Source organism: Mesoplodon mirus, assembly GCF_964341445.2.
Source record: "Mesoplodon mirus genome assembly, chromosome: 11".
NCBI lineage: Eukaryota > Metazoa > Chordata > Mammalia > Artiodactyla > Ziphiidae > Mesoplodon > Mesoplodon mirus.
The window spans coordinates 55,926,619-55,950,455 of record NC_138987.1 but is presented as its reverse complement, the minus strand read 5'-3'; the positions used below and the strand labels follow the sequence as shown (position 1 = coordinate 55,950,455).

The following is a 23,837-nucleotide window of genomic DNA, read 5'->3' as shown; positions in this document are numbered from 1 at the left end:
GGTAGAGGTAACCAAATGGTCATGCTTCGTTTACCCGGGAGTTAAGAGCTGAACTTGGAGCAGTAGGTAAAGGAGAGAAAGATGAGAGGAAGGCCTTCCAGGTGGCCTGAGTGTGCTGGGGGAAGAGGCCAGATTTGTGGGTAGTCACCTGGGTCGTCAGACAGCTCTGATACTTCAGGTAGGAGATCATATCTGATTCAGGGGTTGGGGGTGGGGTGCAGGTGAGTGATCTGCCTTTGGAGGCAAGGGCTGTGACCTGCCACCAAGGCAGCCGCCGGACTGGTTAGAGGAGGGCCTTGGCTGGACGGGGGTAAAAAGGGAGGGGAAGGTAGGGCTTCTGGTCTGGATGGAGCTCACCCATGGATGCCTTGGCTTTTACTCACTTACACTTGTATTCACTTACTCACTCAGCATACAGTAGTGAACAAAATAAAATGATTCCTGGTCTGTCCTGTACTCTAGGTTAGAGTGTCTCAGCGAGGGGTTGGGACACTTTACTGTGTCTTAAATAATTGGGAGCTGTGTCATAAGTAATTGATACTAATAATTAAAGTCCTGAAATTTTGTAAATTATTTCCTTAAAAATTTGAGCAGTTACCTTTATGTTAATGTTCTACTCATTCACTTGTATCCTGATATGAGGGAAAGGAGTAGACTTGTGACATCTGGACAGGCTGTGAGTGGCTCAGGATTCACCCATGGGCATACGTGGTGCAGGAAGCCCGCTCAGCTCTCAGACCGTGGGGGGAAATCGATTGAAGGTTGCCACTTTAGACTGGTAGCTTTCAAACTTTTTTGCCCGGTCCCATGTTAAGAAAAACATTTTACAGCGTGATCTGTGTGTATGTGTATACATGACATATAAAAAGAAACAAAACTTCATGAAACTTTTTTTATTTTATTTTATTTATCTGTTTTTGGCTGTGTTGGGTCTTCGTTGCTGCACGTGGGACTTTTCTCTAGTTGCGGTGAGCGGGGGCTACTCTTTGTTTCAGTGCGTGGGCTTCTCATTGTGGTGGCTTCCCTTGGAGCATGGGCTTCTAGGCGTGCGAGCTCCAGTAGTTGCAGCACTCAGGCTCAGTAGTTGCAATACGCAGGCCCTAGAGCGCGCAGGCTTCAGTAGTTGTGGCTTGCAGGCTCAGTAGTTGTGGCTTGCAGGCTCAGTAGTTGTGGCCCACAGGCTCTAGAGCACAGGCTCAGTAATTGTGGTGCATGAGCTTAGTTGCTCCATGGCATGTGGGATCTTCCTGGACTGGGGATCGAACCTGCGTCCCCTCCACTGGCAGGTGGATTCTTAACCACTGCGCCACCAGGGAAGTCCGTGAAACATTATTTATTCTTCCTACTTGCAATGAATTCTGGTATCTTCAATCCTATTCTATTTTAATCTGTTCATTTTCTTTTTTTAAAATTTAATTTTATTTAGAAAAAAATTTTATTGGAGTATAGTTGATTTACAATGTCGTGTTAGTTTCAGGTGTACAGCGAAGTGAATCAGTTATAAATACACATATATCCACTCTTTTTTTTTTTAATTCTTTTCCCGTATAGTCCATTACAGAGTATTGAGTCGAGTTCCCTGTGCTATACAGCCCGTTCTTACTAGTTATCTATTTTATGTATAGTAGTGTGTATATGTCAGTCCCAATCTCCCAGTTTATCCCTCCTCCCCCACCCCCTGATAAGCAGTCTGTTCATTTTCATTTAAAATAAAGTTACTCTTGACTGACTAAATTGATTCCACAGCCTGTGGTTTGGAAAACATTGCTCAACCAAGCTGAAGCAAATACGAAGGGGAAGCAGGAGGATGGTCGTGCCTCTCTGAGCCTTCCTTATCAGCCACATAGTGTCAGGGTGAAGCCTGAGGGACCACGCCTCAGGGAAGCCTGTCAGCCCCGTTGACTCCGGTTCTCTCCTCAGAGCTCCATGAACCTGCCTCCTGACAAAGCCCGGCTCCTGCGGCAGTATGACAACGAGAAGAAGTGGGATCTGATCTGTGACCAGGTACGGGGTTTGCGGTGGGTCCCGAAGTGGGGGTGTGTCTTGAGCTGGACAAGGCAGCAGGACCGTGGGCACTGACTGCAGCTCTGGGGTTCCTTGCGGAGCCCTGGCCTGGGCGTGGCCTCAGTCCATGCTTACTTCCTGGTCCAAAACGCCTCTCCTAACAGAGACCGGGCTGGTAGGCCAAGTTCCCCTCTAGCTGCCACAAAGACCTGTCTTGATTTCTTCCCAGTGAGCAGCAGCCTCACGGAGGTTTGTGTAGGTCTGAGGTGTAGGGTCTGCTGTGGAGGAGTTTGGTGTTTTTCCCAGCAGAGCTTGTTTCTGCCTTTCCCCAGGGTGAGGGCTGTCCCTGGCTGGGAAATCCAAAGCACCATTTTTCTCTCACTCTGCTCCAGACCTGGCAAATAGCAGGATTTTCCCCATTATTTACAGGCCTCTAGGAATGAGAAGCCCCAGTCCTCTAGTCTCCTGTTCCCAAATCTCAGAACATGAGGATTGGAAGTTCTCCCTACATGAAAGTGTTTAGAGCCAGAAGAGAAAATAGAGATTATCACTTAGCTCAGAATCAAGAACTAATGCCTGCGGCCTTGCTCTTTCCCCTGCACACATTTGAAGATCACAAGTCATGAGTTTCTGGACTCAGACAGGCCTGTCTGCATTGCTGGGAGAGTTGGCTTTTAGTTCCTTACCTCTTGGGAGGTGTGGAAGCACCTGGCACAGAGTGTAGGCAGTCTGTTTACCCAGCACTTTCTGATGGAGTTTTGTCATAAACATAATTTTTTTCAAGCCCTGAACAAAATCACAATAGCTAACATTTACTGAGTACTTATTATGGACCAAGCTCGCGCTCTCTCTCTCTCTCTCTCTCTCTCTCTCTCTCTCTCTCTCTCTATATATATATATATATATATATATATATATATATACACACACACACACACACACACATATATATATATAGAAATATTTAATCCTCACAAATACCCTCTGAGGAAGGCATTTTATAGAAGCAGAACCTGAGGCTCAGTAACTTGCCTTTCACTGGTAGGTGGTGGAGCCAGGGCTCAGGCCACCAGCTCCATCTGTGCTAACTGTTGTGCTCCTCTGCTTCCCAAGTCATGCTGCTTGACCTAAAGTAGAATCATGCTTCAGAGGACCTAATCCGGGTCGCTTCTTACCCAGGGAAGGCCCATTTCCTTGAATTCTGCATTAAGAGGAGTTGGTGAGCGTGGTGAGCACCTACCTACCTGGGGTTTGGAGAACAGTAGCCCTTTGGTACTGAGTTTCTTTAATTGATAATCTCTCAGTCTTTTCTAGGTCACATCATGTCAGCTCTTTCTCAAACCTTTCCTTTTTTTCTTTCATTTGTTTTTAGGTTCTGTTTCCTAACATTATATCATTCTCCTGGACCCTCTCCAGCCCCTAGCTCTTCAGAGATATCTCCGTTGTGGAGGCCCTTACAGGACCAGAATGCTTAAGAGTTTTCCCCCGGGTCAGATGAGGGGGTTGAATGGGGAGCCTGTGCCCTGTGTGGAAGGGGACGGAGCAGTGATCTTGCTGAAAGCAGCCTGCAGCATTTGGGGTTGCTTGGATTGTTGGGGACTGGGACCTGGGCAAGGAGCAGAAAGTGTGTTTGCACTCCTGAGCTGTGTTAACACAGCAAAACCAGTCCAGTCCCAAGTCTGGGCTCAGGGCTGAGAAAGTTGGCTTCTACAAGGCCTAGCTCCCCTCCCCTTCGCCTTCCTAACCCCTGTCCATTAGCTGGCTAGGAAGTGAACAACATTTCCGAATCATGTCTTTATTTTGGGTGCTGTTTAGAGCTATGTAATCCCCACATCTTCTTAGTAAGCAGCAGGCTCTTAAAATAATTTTTAATGTAGAAAAATATTTTAGGCTCAGGGAGTACTAACTGAAGGAGGAGAAGATGGCAACAGTTGAGAAGTAGCTGAGGATAAGTCAAGAAGGGGAACCTATGGTTTGGGTGATGTTAAGGGCCAGGTGATAACTTCAGGAGTCCCCTCACGTCAAACACCGTGAGTGCCCTACTTCCTCAACACTCCCCTCAGAACCTTGGGTGTCTGTGTACACACACGTGTTTCCCTTACAGGAACGATTCCAGGTGAAGAATCCTCCCCACACTTACATCCAGAAACTCCAGAGCTTCTTGGACCCCAGCGTAACTCGGAAGGTGAAGTGCGAGGCAGGGAGTCCCTGTTTTGCTGCCCTTTACAGTCCTGGGGGGTTTAGGGGCAAACCATTTTGACTTGGGTTGGGACTGCTTCTGAGCAATGGGAGTTGGGTTTCTGTGTTCTGAGGCCATGGCCCTGGAGTGGCTGGCTAGTAACAGACGGAAGGACTATAACTGCCCTCTTGTATGCCTTCCCTTTCCTTTTCTACCCATTTTGCTTGTATTGTAAAGTTGGCTTGGGGACCTCCATCAGTGACAGAGAATTCCATGTTTACAGAAGTTCAGGAGAAGAGTGCAGGAGTCAACCAAAGTACTGAGAGAGCTGGAGATCTCACTTCGTACCAACCACATTGGGTGAGTCAGATTTGACCATCAGAGCCTTTTCACCTGGCGTCTTAGGACCTGGTGTCCACTGAGGATAGTTTGCCTGTTTCATCTCCCTGCCATGGGGCAGATTTGCCTCTTGAATGGCTTTTATTTCCCCAGAGAGCTTCAGACTGTTCCTTTTCTGGCTTTTCCCCCCCTCAGCTCTGCCAGCTGCTGACTGGATGCTGCTGGCAAGCTTGGGGCCTCTCCTGGGTTCCTCAGCCTGTGGCTTTGAGTGGAAGACATTCCCACAGCAGCTGAGACTGGAGTCTGCCTGTGGCCTGGGGCTGGGCCAAGGGAGGCCCAGAGAAGGCTGGGGATGGAGGAGTGTGTTGCATTGGGTAGCTAAGATCTACCTAGTTCACGGACTGTTTGGTACCCAGAAGATTATTTGCTTGATTATAAGACAATTTTAGTTCATGAGCAGAAGCAGCTTCCTGAAGTACCAGGAAAGATCTAAGGCAGTGGGGACCAGGAGCTGAACATCTTCCGTATTCACTGACCAGGGTACTGCCAGCCCATTGACGGGGCCCCTAGAAACTACATGAGTCTTTTTTGCCAGAGAAGTGGGGAACCAGGACCTGCTGAACAGACAGAGGGCTAATGCATGAGATACAGTGAAAGACGGATATGGTCTCAGTTTTATAAAACCGTAACCAGCCAGAGTAAATATAGTGAAAGTGAGAGAGAGAGAGAGAGAGAGAAAGAGAGAGAGAGAGAGAGTGTGTGTGTGTATGTATGTATGTATGCAAAGGACAGTGAGGGACACCTGATGGAGAACTGCAGGCAGGGCTACAGGCCTGACTGAGGGGCCTGGCATGAACATTGAGAGCTTACACAAGTGAGAAGTCGAGCCTGGGTTCGGGGTGGAGGTTTCTGGGCAGGTTCCAGCCCCAGGGTCCTGGGCTTCCTGAGAGCAGGGGTAGAAGGCATATGACATCATACGCCTTCCCCTCCTGTCCCCTCCCAGGCTGAGGCTGCCTGGGGTTCTTATGGAGGCTACCTGTATGCAGCCAGCTGCCTCAGCAACAGTTGTAGGGGAAATGGCACAGGAAAGAACAGGAAAGGGACAGTTCCTGGCCTCAGTAGCTGTGCTTGATGGCCAGAGTTGGCTTTCACACCTCATCTGTGAACCAGACATTGAGAACTGACCTGCTTGGAAATGTGTAACTAAGCCTTCACCTTTATTTGGTGAAGCTCACAGAAGGAAAAACTGCAGAGCCTCATCAGCTACCCCACGTGAGAGAGCAAGAGTGACACAGATGGCAGCTCCAGACGCCATCTACCACCCTGCCTTGCTCCACAGGGCCTTTACCCCTCCCTGCTCCCTTCTCTCTCAGGCCCTCCTGTCTTCCTTATTAAGCCCTGCTACGTGAGGATGGGGGTCTGCTTTTCTCAGGAGAGGGCCACAGAGCAGTGTGGGGCAGTCCCCTCTGCCTGCCCCTTCCACCTGGTGCCATCCCCCCTGGCCATTGGCCAGGAGCTGGGGCCAGAGCAGCATGGTTCCCAGGCCCGGGCCTCTTGGCAGTTGGCACACAAGCTAGAGGTCTGGACCTGGTCCTTGGTTCCCAGGAGCAGCTTAGTGTCTGGCATTTTAGGAGCTCCTGTCATCCGGACTGTGGCTTCTCTGGGAGAGTTATGTGGGAGGGCCTGGATCCGTCCCGGATTTTGGGGCAGGAAGAGCTTGTCAGGCTGTCAGGCTGTCAGGCTGGGGTGTGGGTGCTTCAGGGCAGTAGGAGCCCAGGGCAGGGTAGGGAGAGGAGGATCTTGCTTCGGCAGCAGCCGGATCAGCCCCAGGCCTGCAAAGATGGGAACTCGGGCCTGGAGTGGGCGGGCTGGGAAGTAGGATTCCAGAGCCTCCCCTGCTCCTCCTCTCCCTGGTTTGTATTGGTTTGCGGCCTTGCCTAAGTGCCCTTTAACCTCTCCTCAAAGTGTCAAGATCCCGAAAATAGCAGTGTAGACTCAGACAGGAAATGAGAAGGGGGTGGGGAGCTGGAGCGCAGACAGACAGGAAACGGGAGGCCTGTCGGCCCCCAGAGAGGAAGCTAACTTCAGGCAGCTCCGGTGTCAGTCAGCCGCAGCCAGAGCCTGCGGCCAGATCTTAGCCGGGCCTGGTGCTCTGGCCCGGCCTCTCTCTGTAGCCCGGGGTGTGGCCATCAAACATGGCGCTGGTGTTCCAGCTGTGGGGGAGAAGCGGCCTTGCAGGGCTGTTTGGCGCAGCTGGCCTAGAAGGACACCTGGACGCCCGGAGGGAACAGCACCGGAGAGTCAGCATCCATCCCGAGAGTTTTATGTCTTTCTGGGTCCTGTATGTCTATAGGCCAGGAGTGAGCCTGTCCTGTAACAGTCCTGGGACTCGCTCCTGACTGTCCTTCCAGGGATGTCTGAGTTCAAAAGGCCTGAAGGCAGAAGGGTGAACATGCCCCGGTCCCCTGTCTTTAGGGTGCCTAGTTGTCTTCCCTCCTGCCTCCCTGGTTCACCCTCTTAGTGGCCAGAGCCATTCTGGGGTTACTTGAGTTCCTGACTGTCCCTGCATCCTTTTCCTATTCTGCCAGACTCACCCTGACAAAACACTGAAGTCCCCCGTATCCCTCTGCTCACTACTTCCCAAAATACCTTTCCTTGAACTTGGTGGAGAGCCTTTTGGCCCAGTATGCCTCTGTTCCAGACTCTCTTTGACCCTCCCTGCCTGTCTTTTAACTGAGACTTCGGTCAAGTTGGGGACCTGCTGGCTTCTGTCAGGAACAGCTCTGCATGAGGGCTACAGTAAATGCTCTGTCTAACCCTCAATTCCTCCCAGGAACGTGACATCAGGACGGTGTGCCCAGCCACGTGCTAGACACCAGAGACCTAGAAAATGATTGAGTGGGGCCCTGGCCCTTGAGGAGGGGGCTCCTGAAAGCTGGTTTGACTAACATGGTGTTGGAAGGCCTGTACCTTTCCTCATCCCTGGCTCTCCTGCCTAGGGGCGGTCCAGGCTGGTGATGTGACCATGGCTGGGTCTGCCACAGGCTTTGATCTTCAGAATTCTCCCAGCCTGGTGCTGAGTTCCAGAGGATCCAGGAGGGGGTGTCATTTTGTCAGAGACACCTTTTCCTCCTCCCCCTCAATCCACTTTAGCAGACCTCTCCACTGTGTTTCCTTTCTCTGCAGGTGGGTGCGGGAGTTTCTGAATGATGAAAACAAAGGCCTGGATGTGCTGGTGGATTACCTGTCATTTGCCCAATGTTCCGTCATGTGAGTACCACCTGGGACTAGGGTTGGGGAACGGTGAGGAAGGACATGGTCCCATTCTGCTTTGACGAGGCAGGGTGAGCTTGCAGTAGTGAAGATGGGAATGGGAACCCCAGGCAGGAGGGGAGGGCCCGGGCAGCAGCGTAGGGGTGGACAGGCGGCCAAGGGGCTGTCTGAGATCAGTGAAGAATGCCAGGTGGCTGGAGTAGAAGGTGCATTTTGGGGAGCAGGAGGAGAGATGTGGAAAAAGGGAGCTCAGAATCGAGCCCAAAGGATCCAGACTCCATGCTGGGAGCCGTCCAAGGAAATGTCCTGGCTTCTGGGAGAGAGGCCCTGTGGGATTCGTTTGCTTTAGGAGAGCTCAGTCTTCAAGAAGCAACTTTGGGTCTCCAGTTGTGAGAGGGTTCCTCCAGGTCACCCCAGGAGCAGTGAGCATGACCTTTGACGCAGACTGAAAGTGAAGCATTCAGGAGCCTTTTGCAAGCAGGTGGGGGGGTTTGGAGGCAGCTGGAAGTGAATTAGTGCAGAGGAGAAGGCAGTGTGGGGTAGTGGAAGGAACGAGGGCTTTCGAGTTAAGACAAAGCCCAAAGCAGGGTGTGGGTCTCTTCTGTCCTTTACTGTCTGCGTGACCTCAGGCAAGTTTGCTGAGGGCCCCTTATGTAAGAGGAGATCCATATTCCAGGGTTGCCATAAGGATTAGATGATAATGTGTGTAAAGCAGTTGTAGTATTTGGAACATAGTCTGTACTGTGGTAGCCGCTTTTTATTTGTTAATTGTTATTATTTAAGGTGTTGTTCCCTACCATAATTACCTAAGTATATGGAAAGAGGGATTATATTGATCATTCATGGCATGGCCAACACGTTCAGACTTAGACCCAAGACTTACGTCGGCCCTCGGGTGACTGATCAGGTTTGCCCGTGACTTTCCCGAGTGTTAGCGCTGAAAGTCCCGCGTCCTGGGGAACTCCTCGGTTCTGGGACTCAACCCCAGCCTCAACTTCCACTTTTCTTGCTACTGTGCTTGCCCCTGGGCTGTTCTCCTTCCTCAGCAGGTTTTCACCCTCATCTCCTTAGGGTTTCGAACTAACGCCTCTCCTAGGTTTGGCCTTTGTCATTTTTTGCAGGTCATCCGCTGTTAAAACCAAGAGTGGCCCTCTCCCCATTCCCGTCCCTACAGAAGTCAAGCCTCATGATCCTCCTATCCCTTAAAAGAAACTCACTCTTTTTATAGAAAGAAATGAAAAACATTTGCTGAAGCGATTTTTTTAAATTCAGAGCTTTTATAGCAGAAGATGTAGATTATTTTTCCAAATAAGCATATCTTGTTTCAAAAGCAAACAAATTCCAGCTGCTTGAAACCGAAATACACTGGAACCTCAGTATTGTAGTGTCCACAGCAGTACCTTTGACTGTGTTTTTAAAAGAAAGACTCAGAGCAGGTGAGGTAAGAGTGTGTGTTTTGGGAAGGGTTGAGGGGGAAAGAGCTAAGCCAAATAGAGTTTGAGTGAAGGCACTTATTTGTAAACTGCACATCCCAGCTCTGGGGAATACTATTATTCACGGAGCAGACTCCTCTGATGTCTGCTTGAGAGCCCTGTTAAGCATCTGATCGACAGGATCCTGAAGTCTGCTCCTGCTTCCTTGGGAACACTCAGGCATCTGCAGATACCGCTTCCTATTTCAGAGAGCCTCGGCCTCTGTGCCTTTGACCCTGGGGCTGTGCGTGTCTGAGCAGAAGGCTCCTTGGGGGAAGAGCCTGTAGGAAATGCTTGCTCAGTCCTGGGTGGCCTACTGGGGGAAGAGGACAGGAAAGAGGAGTGGGGCTTGTTTCTCAGGGCGGGTAGATCCCGATGTGGGGATATGTAAAGGAGAAGGCCTTGTGGGTTTGTGATCTTGAGCTGTCCTCCTTGCCCTGGCTGCACTCCCAAACTGCTGGTGGTGGGAGATGTCTGGTCCCAGAAGCAGGAAGTGACGTAGAAACCATCCCAACTCCTGTGGGGACTAAGGACCCCGGTTCACACCCTCAACCTGTGATTTCTTCCCCGAGGGAAGCTGAAGCCCAAGGCCTCTAAACCAGAAAAACCTAGAAGCCTCAAATAGAACCATGGAAAGAAAACCCGGTCATTAAAACCCAGTGCTAGTATGAGACCATGGTGCTTTTCCTGAACACAGAGGCCTGTCCCACCCTGGGTTTCTCGGGACCCCCATTCCCTTCCACTCAGACCTGGCCTCGTGAACCTAGTCCAGAGCCACCCGGGCCTCACCCTCAGGGCACTGAGAGGCCCCTTTGGCTGTTGCCATTTGCCCCCTAGTAATCCCTTCAGTTGGCCTGTTCCCCAACACTGCTCTGCAGGGCAGATTCTCCAAGGGGAGCGGCAGCTTCTCTGAGATGTCCCCTCTATGGCTGGGAGTGCAGAAAGACTGCCAGCTCCCTGCGTCCCTTCGGGCCCATGGGGAGGTGACTCCTGGAGGCCAGTGGGGGGCAGCGGCTGGCCTCGGTCAGCACCCGCATCTCCTCAGATCCCCCTCCTGGTTGCTGCCGGTGACTACTCTGCCCTACTCAGTCCTCCTGACCAGGGTTGGGTCTCTTCTGCCCAATTCCGCTTTCTCTTCTGCTGCCCTGCTTCTTGTTGCCCTAGACGTCTAAAGGGCGGGGGTGGGCTCGCCAGGCGGCTTGGCACTGAATTTCTCCTGTGTGTGCGCTTGTGTCCTTTCCTGCTCCAGGTTTGACTTTGAGGCTCTGGAGAGTGGTGACGATGGTGCATTTGACAAGCTCCGGTCCTGGAGCAGGTCCATCGAGGACCTGCAGCCGCCCAGTGCCCTGTCAGCCCCCTTCACCAACAGCCTCGCTCGCTCTGCGCGCCAGTCTGTGCTCCGGTATGTGTGCTCTCGCTCTGCCCGCCTGCCTCCCACCCTCGTCCCCGTCCAGGTCTTGGGTGACAGCGGTGAGTGCTCATGCTCCTCCCTTCACTCTTGCTTCCAGGCTCAGCTCTCTTGCCCTCTGCCTGCCAGTCTGTCTCTGGTCTGTCCTCTCTGTCTCCTTGACTCTGCCCCGCGATCTGTCCTGGGTAAGTACATCACCCTCGGCTGTGCCCACCCCATCTGGGGTTCCAGCCCTCCCCTCTCCTCTCCCCATCTCTGGGGGCCCCTCCGTTCATCATTCTCACTCTGCCGTTCCTCCAGGCCTCTGGGCAGGGCTTGTCCTCACCCAGCGCCTTAGTCTTCACCAGCTGGTCCAGCACCTGCCCTCGTGTCTGTTTCCCTCTGCTCTGCACGCAGCCCCATCAGCTGCCCGGAGACCAGCTCCCCCCCAACCTGCTGCTGCTCACCTTCCCTTCACTTCTTCCTATAGGCCTTTTTTGTTCCTCCAAGGCTGCAGCGTGTTCATTTGTCTGTAGTATCTGAAGAGTCATCCTGCCCAGAGGCAGGTGGACGGACCGGATGATTTCTGAGAGCCCCTCCTACAGAGGGAGGCTTTCTTGTGGGTCCTATGGCCCTTTCCATGGCCTCTATCTCTCAACCATGCTTTTCTCCTAGTCTTCTTCTTTGGGTTTTGCCCATTCTAGTCATGCACGAGCAGATACCACTTGTGTTTCCTTTTTTTTCCATGAAACATCACTAGGGGCAAAGTCAGATGTAGTCCCTAGCCCTTCTATAGCCTTTGGGGTCTGCTCTGTCTTTTCTAGGACATAGATGTGGGATGGGAGCTAAGATGCCCCTGCCCCAGTGAGTGTGTTGAAGATGCAGTGACTAGAAGGAAGAGGAAGGATGGCTCAAATGAATGTCTCCTGGACCCATCTTGAGGTCTAGGAAGGCCTACACACCTCGTGTTGTATTTTGGAGGACATCTGGGCTTAGGATGGTTTGGGCACTGGTTGTAATGCTGGGATCCTGGATAGTTAACTGACAAAGACCTGTTCCAGGGAGGTGAAAACAGTGGCGCGCCCTGCCCCCTGCACCTGCACCCCCTGCATCTCTCTGGGCTGCTGGTGCAAGGTCCTCCATCCCCCTTTTCTTCTGCTGCTGAGGGGCAGCCTGCTGTCTGGGTGGTGGCAAGTGCTTCTAGACCCTTCACCAGCAGCCCCTCTCCCCCAGGTATAGCACTCTCCCTGGGCGCAGGGCGCTGAAGAACTCCCGCCTGGTGAGCCAGAAGGACGACGTCCACGTCTGCATCCTTTGTCTCAGAGCCGTCATGAACTATCAGGTACGGCGACGGCACTAGCCACGGGCGCTCTGCCTCTTCTGCCTCACCTCCCACACCAGGAGAGCTAGGAAGGCACCAGCTTGTACAAGACGAGTTTGCTGGTGGGCCTGCAGTCAGGGAGCTCCGGCTGGGATCTGTCTTCCCCACCGTCATGGCCTCCCCTCCTTCTGTCCTTTCCCCTTGCCACAGTATGGATTCAACCTGGTCATGTCCCACCCTCACGCTGTCAATGAGATTGCGCTCAGCCTCAACAACAAGAATCCAAGGTGAGTTCTTTCCTTCCCTCCCCTTTCCTCCCCGCTCTGCCCAGGACGCTGGAGAACTGGGCTGCACTTGTCCCTGCCAAGAAGTCCTGCCTGGCCTCGGGTCCTGCGGCCTAGGTCAGCGCCTTGGTTTGGCCCCTCACCTCTGCTGGAGGAGGAGTGTTCTGCTCTCCTCTGGTCTCCACAGCTTAGGGAGGGAGAAAGCCTGCCTTGCCCTGCCTTCTTTCCCAAACCCACCCTCTCCCTCACCACCGAGGCTGTCTCTACTCTCTTGAAAGGACTCACCCAGTTGTGGAAGTGAGCTGTGTGGTGGCCAGGGTCAGGGGCTAGGGTGTTAATCTTCATTCTCCACCCCTTAGGACCAAAGCACTTGTCTTAGAGCTCCTGGCAGCCGTGTGTTTGGTACGGGGAGGCCACGAAATCATTCTTGCTGCCTTTGACAATTTCAAAGAGGTCAGTTTCCTATACCCGTGTGCGTGCGTGCGTGTGTGTGTGTGTGTGTGTGTGTTTGGCGGGGAGGAGGAGTGAGCCAGGTAGGTAAGGACCCTTTCCTGTGATCTCACACATCCTAGGGATTTTAACAGCCTAGTGCTTTTAGCTAGGTAGTCTGCTCCCTGCTTTTTTAAACCAAAACCAAAACTTCAGTCTTACTAGATCTTGTGTCGGGAAAGCTCCTGATTGGCCAGCAAAGGATGCCCTCACTTGAGGGCTATAGTCCAGCAGTTCTAACCTGCTGTGCAGCAGAATACCTGAAGAGCCTGTGTTAAATGCACAGACCCGTGGGAGGCCTGGCCATCTGTGCTTTAAGAGGCTCCCCAGCTCGTTCTGAGGCTGTGAACCCACTGGTAGAACCCGAGGCAGTTATATTTGTAGTGGGAGGAGAAGGCAAGCAGGGATCCTCCTGGGGTGTTGGCTGTCGTTGGTGAGGGGAGAGGGAGCTCCTACTTGGAATTCCCCAGAAGACTCTGGGCCTGGCTTTGAAACCCCCATCTGCTTGAACATAGGATTCCTTGACATACAGCTGCAGCTGCGGGTCCCACCTCTTCCTCCTTTTTGGACCTCTTCCCTAGCATCCATTGTTCAAGCCAGGAAATGGCTTTTCCTCCTTGAAGCCAGAGGCTCAGAGGAGTCTCTGGACCCCTCTCAGCACAGAGGCTTTCCTGCACCCAGGCCCCTCTCCTGCATCCCCACTAGGACTTCAGCCTTCTGCCTTGGCCATGGCCTCCAACCTTCCTCCACCCTCCCTCTTTCCTTCAATAGCTCGGCAACACCAGACCCCTGTGTTTCTTCTTGGCCTACACTCAGAGGCACCCAGAGCCCAGACTAAGGGCACACCCTTTACTGAGCTCCCTCAGGGACCCAGAGCAGATGCCAGGTCCCAGGCTTTCTTCTGTCATGTCCCAAGTGACCCGTTACATAGAAAGAATTGTGGTTACACTTGGTCTGAACCAGTCCCTTTGCTGGATGTTCCTGGGAACCAGGACTCAGGGGCTTGGGTTCTGCATGGGACAGATCCTGTTACTAAGAAAGTTTGCTTGTTCAGGTATGCAAGGAGCTGCACCGCTTTGAAAAGCTGATGGAGTATTTCCGGAATGAGGACAGCAACATCGACTTCATGGTGAGGGGCTGGTCCTGGGTCAGGTGCATGCCCAGCAGGGCCGCCTACTCCTTGAAAACGGGGGCTGGGCCAACAGCGTACTTTGATGTTCTGTGTAGGACCTAGAGTGGTTCTCTATTCAGTAAATGCTCCTTGTCCACTCACTCACTCACCCCAGAAAGCTTTTAGAAACTCCAGGACAATTTCTGTCTTGGGTCTACCTCCTTTCCCGCTTTGTGTGGCCGTACTGTCCCTGATTTGGATCCTTTCTGAGCTGCTTTCCTCTTCCCCAGCTTTTCCTCTAGCTTCACTTCCCTTCAGTCTAGGGTATACAGCTAGTAGGGTTGTCTCAAGGAATACCTGCTGGTGTGCAAAGGAAATCATCCAAATCTTCATTTACACCTATTTCTCATGTAATTTACTTGTCTTCATAAAATGAATATTAAGTCTGTTGTTTTTTAAGTTAAAATTCTCTTATTGCTCCCTGAAAGACTTACCTTTTTTACTCCTTTTGATTATCCACCTGATGATGCTGGCTCTAACGGCCGCCTCCCCTCCATGTCTCGGCTCTCTCTGCTCCTCTGGGCTGCTCCTTCCCCAGGTGGCCTGCATGCAGTTTATCAACATCGTGGTGCACTCGGTGGAGGATATGAACTTCCGGGTCCACCTGCAGTATGAGTTTACAAAGCTGGGGCTGGAGGAGTTCCTGCAGGTGAGCTGGGCTGGAGTCCTCACGGGATGAGGCTCTTCGGGGAAGAGGACTAGCTTAGCTGTATCACAAGGAGTTTTTCTTTTACAAGAGCCTGGTCACGGATGCTCCTGGCACCCTGCCTGCCTTCTGTGACCTGGGACTCTGGCCTTCGCGCAGAGGGCTCCTCAGTCAGTCAGCTCCACAGGGCGAGAATCTGACACGGCTACAGTAGGAGCTCCCTGGGTCCTAGGCTCTAGGAAGGGGTCATGGAGGCTGATGAGGAGGCTCCCCCAACTACTACTCTCTCTGCTTTCCGCCAGAAGTCAAGGCACACGGAGAGCGAGAAGCTGCAGGTGCAGATCCAGGCATACCTGGACAACGTGTTTGATGTGGGGGGTTTGCTGGAGGATGCCGAGACCAAGAACGTGGCCCTGGAGAAGGTGGAAGAGCTGGAGGAGCATGTGTCCCATGTAGGTGGTCCTCCTTTGCTGCCAGAACCACTGTTGAGAGTGGGGAGAGAGTGGGGACATCTGAGTCCCAGGAATCCTGAGCTGACCTACTTACCTCCCGATTGAGCCTCAGGGAAGCCTCAGAATCCACTGGGGCTCTCTAGCGCATGCTCTGGCTGAGACACTGGTTCGTCCGCGGTGGAACATACATTGACCTCAGGACTGGATGTGAGGTGGCCTCAGGCTTGAAAGAGGCAGATGGTGGCCATTTGCCTTGTACTATTTCATGTGGTCTCAGATCCTGGGCTCACAGGAGTGACAGGGAAGCCACTGGGCCAAGCTGCCTTTGGGGCCCTGGGTGGAGGGGTCGGGCCTGGGTCCTGACTGGGGTTCAGACTGTGCTGAGTGCCCAGACTTTAGGGCCGTCCCCAAACCTGCCCTTTTCATCCTGCAGCTCACAGAGAAGCTTCTGGACCTAGAGAATGAGAACATGATGCGTGTGGCAGAGCTAGAGAAGCAGCTGCTGCAGCGGGAGAAGGAACTCGAGAGCATCAAGGTACCAGGTTACGTGGGGAAGGGAGCCCCTGACTGGTACTGGGTGCTGGGGCCTGGGGATCTTGCTTTTCGTTCCATGTCAGTCATGTCAAGTCCTCGAGAATCCAGATGTTAATTCACCCCTGAGGCACTCAAATGAGGGTGGGCTGATGGTTTCACCCCATGTTTTAGCTGGAGAGGGAAGCTGGAGCCAGAGTGGGCCCGACATACACACAGGAAGGTGGGAGCAGGTGGGGCACCTTTGGAGCCCCTGTCTCCTCCTGCCAGCCCACCCCCTTGCTTCTCCCTCACCCGTACCTCCACGTGCTTCCCCAGCCCAGTGTAATGAACAGGCTCAGAATAGCCCAGGTACTTGGGGCTGTTTATTAGGATATCCACCATGTATTCCAAATTGGAGAGCAGGGCCTCCTCACATTGCAGTGTCTTCTCTGTCCCCCACCTAACTTTTTGTTAGTTATAAAATCATGCCCCAACCCATCTCTTCTTCCACAGGAATACAATTATGCTGGCTCTGTTGAGCTCAGTACACATCTGCCAAGCCCCTGCTAAGAGTCTGAAGCGCTGAATTGGGAGTATGGAGGATACAGAGGTGGCTAAGGCAGGGTCTTGTGTGTAGGGGGCTTCCAATTGAGCGACTGTACAAACCAAATGAAATGAGAGCAGGACTGAGGCACAGAGGGCTGAGAGCTGCCATAGCAGGCTGCTGGTGGGTCAAGGAGAGTTTCACAAGGGCAGCCTTCTACCTGGGCCTTGAGGGACCAGTGAGACTGGGCTGGAGCAGCGAGGAAGGACACTGCAGGGTGCCAGCCAAGCAGGCTTGCTCTTCGCCCCCCTCTTCTGTTCTGCTGCATTCCAGTTTTCCCTGGGTTTCTGCCGCTCTCTGCCTCTGAGTACCCTCCCAGAGACCCTTGGGTAGGAAGTCTCACTCCCAGGAGCATCGCCTGCTGCGCCTTCAGGTGTTCTTTTCTTAACGGAGCTATCTGCCCAATAGGAGACTTACGAGAACACGAGCCACCAGGTACACACCCTGCGGCGGCTCATTAAAGAGAAGGAGGAGGCCTTCCAGCGCCGATGCCACTTGGAGCCCACCGCCCGGGACCTAGAGTCAGTGGGCAGCGAGGCCCTGGCCCGGGTAGGCCCTGAGGAACTGAATGAGGGCATGCCCCCCTCCGACCTGGACCTCCTGGCTCCGGCCCCGCCCCCCGAGGAGGCCCTACCTCTGCCTCCGCCGCCGGCTCCTCCCTTGCCCCCTCCACCTCCCCCGTTACCAGGTAAGCAGGACCCTTACCTGGTAAAAGGCAAGAGGTACGGCCTTATTGTGGGGCCAGACCAAAAGCCCAGTCAGCAGCATCTCCACAGGGAGAAACTGGGGATGTGGCTGGAAGGATGTAAAGTCAGGTGGGAGAGGCTGAGGGAGGGTTAGAATCCGAGGGAGGCTCAGATTACTAGGGAAGGGATGTCTACGAGCAGATGTGGGTCTGTTTTAAGGAGCGTAAAGATGCCGCTCCTGATTCCTCTGAGGACATCCAAGGAGAGGGCTTAGACCAAAGCAGGAGAGCGTGGGTCAGAGACAGCACGACCTGCCCCGTCAGTTAGGACCCCTGGGAGCCACTTGGGCAGGGAGTTCATGCAGACTCCTTCCCTGACAGTCTTTAAGGACAGGTGGGGCGGACAGAGGGGAGTCTCTTGGCCCCTGGGTCACTGTGCTGTTTCCTCTTTTCCCAGACAAGTGTCCCCCAGCCCCACCTCTCCCCGGCGCTGCTCCCTCTGTGGTGTTGACAGTAGGCCTGTCAGGTGAGTGTCCCGAGGGCTCTGGGCAGGGCTAGTGGGACCGAGGGAGGGTGTCCTTGGCTCCTGCCTCACTGACCCTCCTTCCAAATTAGCCATTCGCATTAAGAAACCTATCAAGACCAAGTTCCGGCTGCCTGTCTTCAACTGGACAGCACTGAAACCCAACCAGATCAGCGGCACTGTCTTCAGCGAACTTGATGATGAGAAGATCTTGGAGGTAGCAGGGCCTGGGGCCCTCAGGGCTGGGCTTGGGAGCTGGGGGCCAGGTTGCCCTTTAAGGTCGATCTCTTGGCTTTGGAAGAGCCCTCAGACTCAGCCCTCCATGTACCAGAGCTGAGCTGATGCTGGTGTGCTGCCAGCGGGTCCTCTTGTGGGATGAGGCCACAGCATTTTCCCTTCTCATCAACTCCTGCCAGGACCTGGATCTGGACAAGTTTGAAGAACTGTTCAAGACAAAAGCCCAGGGTCCTGCCCTTGACCTCATCTGCTCCAAGAACAAGACAGCACAAAAGGCTGCCAGCAAGGTGACCCTGCTGGAAGCCAATCGTGCCAAGAACCTAGCCATCACCCTCCGCAAGGCTGGCCGCTCAGCTGAGGAGATCTGCAGGGCCATCCACACGTGAGGCTCCCACTGACCTTGCCCTGGTCCCCAGCTAAGTTGGTAACCCCCCTAGGATCTCCACCTAGGATCCTAGCCTTCCCTGGATTCCAGGGCATTGACAGAACTCCCTCAGTCATCCAGTGGCTTGGCCAGAATTTACTGCATCCGTGCTGTGTGCCAGGCACTGTGTGAGGTGTTGGGGAGTCAGCCCAGACCTTCATTCAAGGAGCTCCCAGTCTAATGGGAACAGTCCAGTAACACTGGGTGACAACACCAAGGTAGTGGAGGTACAGGCAGCTTTGGGAGAACAGGGAGGGCCAGGTAGCTGAGCTTGGTGATCAGGGAAGGCTTCCTGGAGGAGGTGATGTCTCACTTGCGACCTGAAGGATGTATATGAACTCCAGGTCAGGGCCTGGAGGGAGAGGCATGGTGCCCTGAGTACTGAAAATGGACTCTGGCTTTAGTGTAAGGAGGGGAGTAGGAGAGACAGAGTAGAGAGGCGAGCAGAAGTCTTGCAGGCTGGGCCTCCTAAGCCACGTCCAGGTGTTAAGACTTCTCCGTAGTTGCAGAGGGAAGACATTGAAGGGTTCTTAAACAGGGCATGAAACGTGACCCTAGGGCTGCTACTGGTGCTGAGTAACCCCAGCCCTGGAGTTACTGGAGGTGAGGCAGTGAGTCCTCTGCCTCTGGCTGTGTGCTGCTCAAGACCTCACCCTCAGTCCTCGCAGGAGCTGGAAAATGAAGGGATGACAGATAATGTGGGCAAAGGCAAGACCTGAGGTGGTCCCTCCCTCCTACACAGGTTTGACCTCCAGACACTACCCGTGGACTTCGTGGAGTGCCTGATGCGCTTCCTGCCCACAGAGGCGGAGGTGAAGCTGCTGCGGCAATATGAGCGGGAGCGGCAGCCCCTGGAGGAGCTGGCGGCCGAGGACCGCTTCATGCTGCTCTTCAGCAAGGTGGAGCGGCTGACCCAGCGAATGGCTGGCATGGCCTTCCTGGGCAACTTCCAGGACAACCTGCAGATGCTCACGCCGGTACGGCCCCCACCTGGCCCCCACCTGGCCCCCACCTGTATCACGGTTGTCTGCAGCCGCCCCTCCGCCCTTTACCTGCTGGTCCCCTCCCCTGCCAGCCCCTCCCTGACTTTGCCGCATCCCGGCATGGGGTCACTCAGCTATTCATCTTGCCTTCCAGCAACTCAACGCCATCATTGCAGCCTCTGCCTCCGTCAAGTCCTCACAGAAGCTGAAGCAGATGTTGGAGGTGGGGAGGGGTTGGGGATGGAGGTGCCGGGAGTTCCCAGGTCCTGGGTGGGGGGCTGGCGCTATACAGAGAGGAGGAAGGAGCCCTCGGGTCTTGCCCTGAGTTCCTCCCGTGCCTCTTTTGGACAGATCATACTTGCCCTGGGGAACTACATGAACAGCAGCAAGCGGGGAGCTGTGTATGGCTTCAAGCTCCAGAGCCTGGATCTGGTAAGATGGTGGGCACAGCAAGTGGCCAGGAAGCTGGAGGGGGCAGCGGCTGTGGCGCCAGGGTGTTCAGCCCTCTTGCACTGACCCCTGTCCCCCTCTACCAGCTGCTGGACACCAAGTCCACTGACAGGAAGATGACACTGCTGCATTTCATCGCCCTGACGGTAAAGGAGAAATACCCGGACCTGGCTAACTTCTGGCATGAGCTGCACTTTGTGGAGAAAGCTGCAGCAGGTGAGGGGAGCCTGGCCCAACAAGCCTGCCTCGTGTCCAGCGCAGGACAATCCCTGGAAGCTATGAGGAGGGGGAGCACTTGGGTGCCTTTCTTTCTTGCTTTTGTTTTCTTTTTTCTGACCACTTCAAAGTTTTCCGCTGGGGCCATGGGCAGGGGCCACCCCAGAGGGAGCCTTCCTACAGGCACCAGGCCCCCACCCAGCCCTTTCCACTTGGGTGCTGTGGGAGCTGGAAGGGAAAGGCAGCGGTGGCTCTTCACTGCCAACTCCCCCAAGCTGGCCCCAGAGCCTGTGTCTCTGTGATGTACGTGAAGTGCTTAGAAAACCCATAAAGCCCCCCACAGACATAGGGTGGCTGTTATCTTTGCCCCCCTCGTGAAACTGGGGTAGGCCTGGGGCAGCTCTGTTTTGGAGCCCAGCAGTCTGCGGCTCACCTTCCCTTGCTACCTTCGGGGTCATGAGCCCACGGCCTCTTTTGCTTTTCCTTGCCCCTGTGAGAGCTTGGCTAGCTTGGTTCGCCCCTCTCTGTCCACGCTGGTAGCTCTGGAGTGGGGCGTGAGGAACCGAGTGAGCCCATGCTGAGCGGGAGGGCTGGAGTTTGCTGTAGTCCTGGGCTGTAGTCCTCAGCCTGGGCTCTGGTGATGACAGTGTCCCTGGAGAACGTGCTGCTAGACGTGAAGGAGCTGGGCCGGGGCATGGAGCTGATTCGGCGGGAGTGCAGCATACATGACAACAGCGTCCTGCGCAACTTCCTTAGCACCAACGAAGGCAAACTGGACAAGCTCCAGCGCGATGCCAAGACAGCCGAGGTGAGCACAGGGAGGAGGCGGGTGGGAGAGGCTGTGGCCAAGGTGCCGTGCGCCTCTGGCGGGCTTAGTTCTGGTTCTTGGGTCAAAGAACTTTTGTCAAGCAGCTGGCTGGCTGATCGTAGTGGAGAGGGGGCGCTGGGGGTGGCAGGCAGCTGCCTCTGGAGACGCACTCCAGGGGGCTTGGCGAGCCCCTAGTTCTTTGCCCTCCCCCAGGGGCTGTGGGGGGCTGCGGCTTCCTGTGGGCCTCCTGCCCCTGCTGGGAGCCGGGCTTCTCCTACCCCCGCCGGGCTGACCCCTTCTGCCCACCCCCTCCCCAGGAGGCCTACAATGCTGTTGTGCGCTACTTCGGTGAGAGTCCCAAGACGACGCCTCCTTCTGTATTCTTCCCAGTATTTGTCCGATTCATTCGTTCTTACAAGGTGAGCAGAAGAGAGGCTTTTAAAGAGGAGTTTGGCTGAGAGAAAACTGGTAGAGGGAGAGAGGGCTGGGCTTCAAGCTTGGGCCTTTTCCGTCTCCTCCTCTGAGTCCTGCGAGGGAGCGATGGAAGCTGGCCACAGGCCTCTTAGCTGTGAACTGGTGGGCAGGGTGGGGGCCCAGGCCCTTCCTGTCATTGTTTGGGGCAGGAAGTGCCCCTCCAGAGAGTGGCCACCTGGGGTTGCTGGTCCCACTGACACCCACTCTCCACCCTCAGTGTCAGCCCCTCCCCTCACAGCTCACAGCCTGTGTCTCACACACACACACACACACACACACACACACACACACACACACACACACACACACACACACACACACACACACACACACACACACACACACACACACACACACACACACACACACACACACACACACACACACACCCCGCCCCCATCTTTCATGGTACTTAGGAAGCAGAACAAGAGAACGAAGCCCGCAAGAAGCAGGAGGAGGTAATGCGGGAGAAGCAGCTGGCTCAGGAAGCCAAGAAACTGGATGCCAAGGTGGGTGGGACCAAGAACTGGGGCCTGGAAAACGCGGCAAAGGATTAGGAGGGGGTGGAGCAGAGAGCTGGAGAGGCGACGGAGAACTGGAGCCCACAGACCACCCAGAGGGCCTGATGATGGAGTCCAGAGGGATGGAGAGGGGGGCTATGGGAGGGGATTCCTAGGCGATGATGGGGGCTGGGCTGGCGAGCACAATCAAGGGCATCCTCAGACTGCATCTTGGGGCAGGAACCAGCCCCGTGGTACGTTAGCGGTGACTCCCTTTCCCTTCAAATGCTCGGCTCTAGACCCCATCCCAGCGGAACAAGTGGCAACAGCAGGAGCTAATTGCAGAGTTGAGGCGGCGCCAGGCCAAGGAGCACCGGCCTGTTTACGAGGGGAAGGATGGTACCATTGAGGACATCATCACAGGTGGGGCCCTTTTCCGTCCCTGGTGCCTGGCCACTGGGCCCAGCTTCCAAACCCCAACCATAGCCCTTTGGGCCCTCCTTCTCCCACCCCACCCCCATGGGGCCTGACCACTGTGTCTCTCTCCTGGGCCACAGTGCTGAAGAGTGTCCCTTTCACGGCCCGTACTGCCAAGCGGGGCTCACGCTTCTTCTGCGATGCAGCCCATCACGATGAGTCAAACTGTTAACCCCCAAGGCTGGGGCCCTTGACAGGTACTGGGCACCACAGCTGCCCTCTCTGCATGCCCACCTCCCAGGAGTCCTGCTGGGTCCCACAGGCGCCTCCTCTCCTGCATGACTTGGAACCATCCTCGGGCAGCGCCGTGGTGATGGGGACACATACTCCTTCCCTTGCATGCCCCATGCTCTGAGAAGCATGGCTTAGCCCCTGCATGTGCCCTCAGGGAAGTGGTTATCTCTCCCACTAATGCTGTCTGGCTTGTACTAAGACCCAAGGGGTAGGGAGTTGCCAAAACAGGCAGGACCAGGGGCGCCGCCGCTGATCACTGAGGCTGAGAGTCTCTGGTCCTGGGCCCAGGTATCATTTGTCCTTGTCTCCTCGTAAGAGCTCTGGCAGTGGCTTCTGCCCAGGGGCATCAGATGACCCTTGACCTCTGTTTCCTGATACCCAATCTGCCTGGGGTCTCTTCCCAGCTTCTAGATCTTGCTGAGTCCACCTTGTTTCTGTCACTCCCCAGTGGCCTCTAGAACCCCAACCTGTTCTTCTGACTGTGCAGAGCCCGCCCCAGAAACCTCCCTGACCAGCCCCTCCAGTCTCTCTTTAATCTTCTCCCTCATCGACCTCACGCCTGGCTCTTCGCTGGCCCTGCCTGTGCGGCTGGGCCCTCGGAAGGTGGGCCTGGCCCAGCCTCCCTGCTTGTTCACAGGCCTCTGTTTCCCCTACAGGCCTCTACCACCAGCCCCTTGTCGTTCGCCACCAAGCCAGGAGTGCTGCACCGCCTGCTGGCCCCCCTCGGGCTCCAGGCCCCCACTGAGACCTTCTTGGAGGCAGAAGCACTTCAACCCTGAGTCCTTCAAGTCCAACCAGTGGACCTGAAGCCCTGGAATTGGCCAAGGGCCCAGCAGAGGGCTATGCTGCTCTCAACCCAGTGTCCACCCTAGCTCTCAAAGCTGCGTCTTGCCTGCCGCCACTGTGGGCACAAGGTCTTTCAGGGCTTGGCACTTCCCTGGTGCCTCCAGTACTGCACTTTGCTCCCAAGGTCTTCAACATCATTTCCTCAAGGGTCAGCTCAGGGCTGGAGAAAACCATTTCCAGCTTTAGGCTATGAACGGGCACCTAGGCCCACCACCACTAGAGCCAGAGGGACGAGAGGAGAAAGCAATTTTTCCCCCTTACTTTTTGCAACCCGATGGTCAGCTGCGATCCAGAAGTGTCCAAGCTTAGGGAGCCCTGGGGCGGGGCCCTGCCAGTCTCAGATCGTCTTCTACCAGGAGCAAGCCTCTCCTACGCCTGGGCAGTGTGCCCTAGTGATAAGGGGAGAGGAGAGGTGCCACGCTCCCTGCCCTTGGCCCTTTGCGTTCTAGGCTGACTATCCTTGCCGAGGTGGGCAGAGGACTAGTTTTCTCTGCCTAGAGAGAGGGTGTGCCAAGAACGTCCTCACCTCCTTCCCCCGGCTAGGTTTTCTTGGCAGGGGCAGGGTCACGTCGGTCTTAGCTATTTTCTCCGTCCCCTGCCGGTTTCTTCTCGGCCCCTGGGAGGGAATACAGGGGCCCACTCCTTTTTGTACATGTACCACTTCCTTCTCTCTTGTACATAAACTCCAGACTTTCCTTCTCTTAACAAAGGCTTGAAATACCAGGCCTGACTCTGTCTCCTCTGAGTGTGGCGGGGGGGTGCTAAGCTGGCCCTTTAGGCTGACCCAAGCCACGGGGATAGAAAGGAGGCTGGGCAGAGCTGCCACGCTTGGGGGAGGTGAGTGCG

At 54.8% G+C, this 23,837-nt stretch overlaps 1 protein-coding gene across 3 annotated transcripts in view; it reads left to right on the top strand.

Annotated features, from left to right (window-relative positions):
- The window catches only part of FMNL3 (formin like 3), a 55,905-nt gene extending 32,215 nt beyond the window's left edge, over positions 1–23,690 (top strand). The window contains exons 2-27 of one of the 3 annotated variants that reach the window (XM_082635734.1): positions 1,921–2,004; positions 4,109–4,189; positions 4,467–4,543; positions 7,709–7,792; positions 10,517–10,669; positions 11,888–11,996; positions 12,186–12,262; positions 12,619–12,712; positions 13,803–13,877; positions 14,458–14,568; positions 14,871–15,017; positions 15,451–15,552; positions 16,543–16,822; positions 17,277–17,345; positions 17,435–17,559; positions 17,759–17,961; positions 18,746–18,980; positions 19,141–19,209; positions 19,338–19,418; positions 19,523–19,652; positions 20,300–20,460; positions 20,778–20,879; positions 21,351–21,443; positions 21,734–21,857; positions 21,992–22,108; positions 22,802–23,690. In XM_082635734.1, coding sequence (XP_082491860.1) covers positions 1,921–2,004; positions 4,109–4,189; positions 4,467–4,543; positions 7,709–7,792; positions 10,517–10,669; positions 11,888–11,996; positions 12,186–12,262; positions 12,619–12,712; positions 13,803–13,877; positions 14,458–14,568; positions 14,871–15,017; positions 15,451–15,552; positions 16,543–16,822; positions 17,277–17,345; positions 17,435–17,559; positions 17,759–17,961; positions 18,746–18,980; positions 19,141–19,209; positions 19,338–19,418; positions 19,523–19,652; positions 20,300–20,460; positions 20,778–20,879; positions 21,351–21,443; positions 21,734–21,857; positions 21,992–22,083 — 2,958 coding nt within the window. In that variant the 3' untranslated portion in view covers positions 22,084–22,108; positions 22,802–23,690. Of the gene's footprint in view, positions 1–1,920; positions 2,005–4,108; positions 4,190–4,466; positions 4,544–7,708; positions 7,793–10,516; positions 10,670–11,887; positions 11,997–12,185; positions 12,263–12,618; positions 12,713–13,802; positions 13,878–14,457; positions 14,569–14,867; positions 15,018–15,450; positions 15,553–16,542; positions 16,823–17,276; positions 17,346–17,434; positions 17,560–17,758; positions 17,962–18,745; positions 18,981–19,140; positions 19,210–19,337; positions 19,419–19,522; positions 19,653–20,299; positions 20,461–20,777; positions 20,880–21,350; positions 21,444–21,733; positions 21,858–21,991; positions 22,109–22,801 lie in introns of all 3 variants that reach the window. The other 2 variants (XM_082635733.1, XM_082635735.1) reach the window with 2 other exon arrangements.
- Positions 23,691–23,837: the final 147 nt, after the last annotated feature.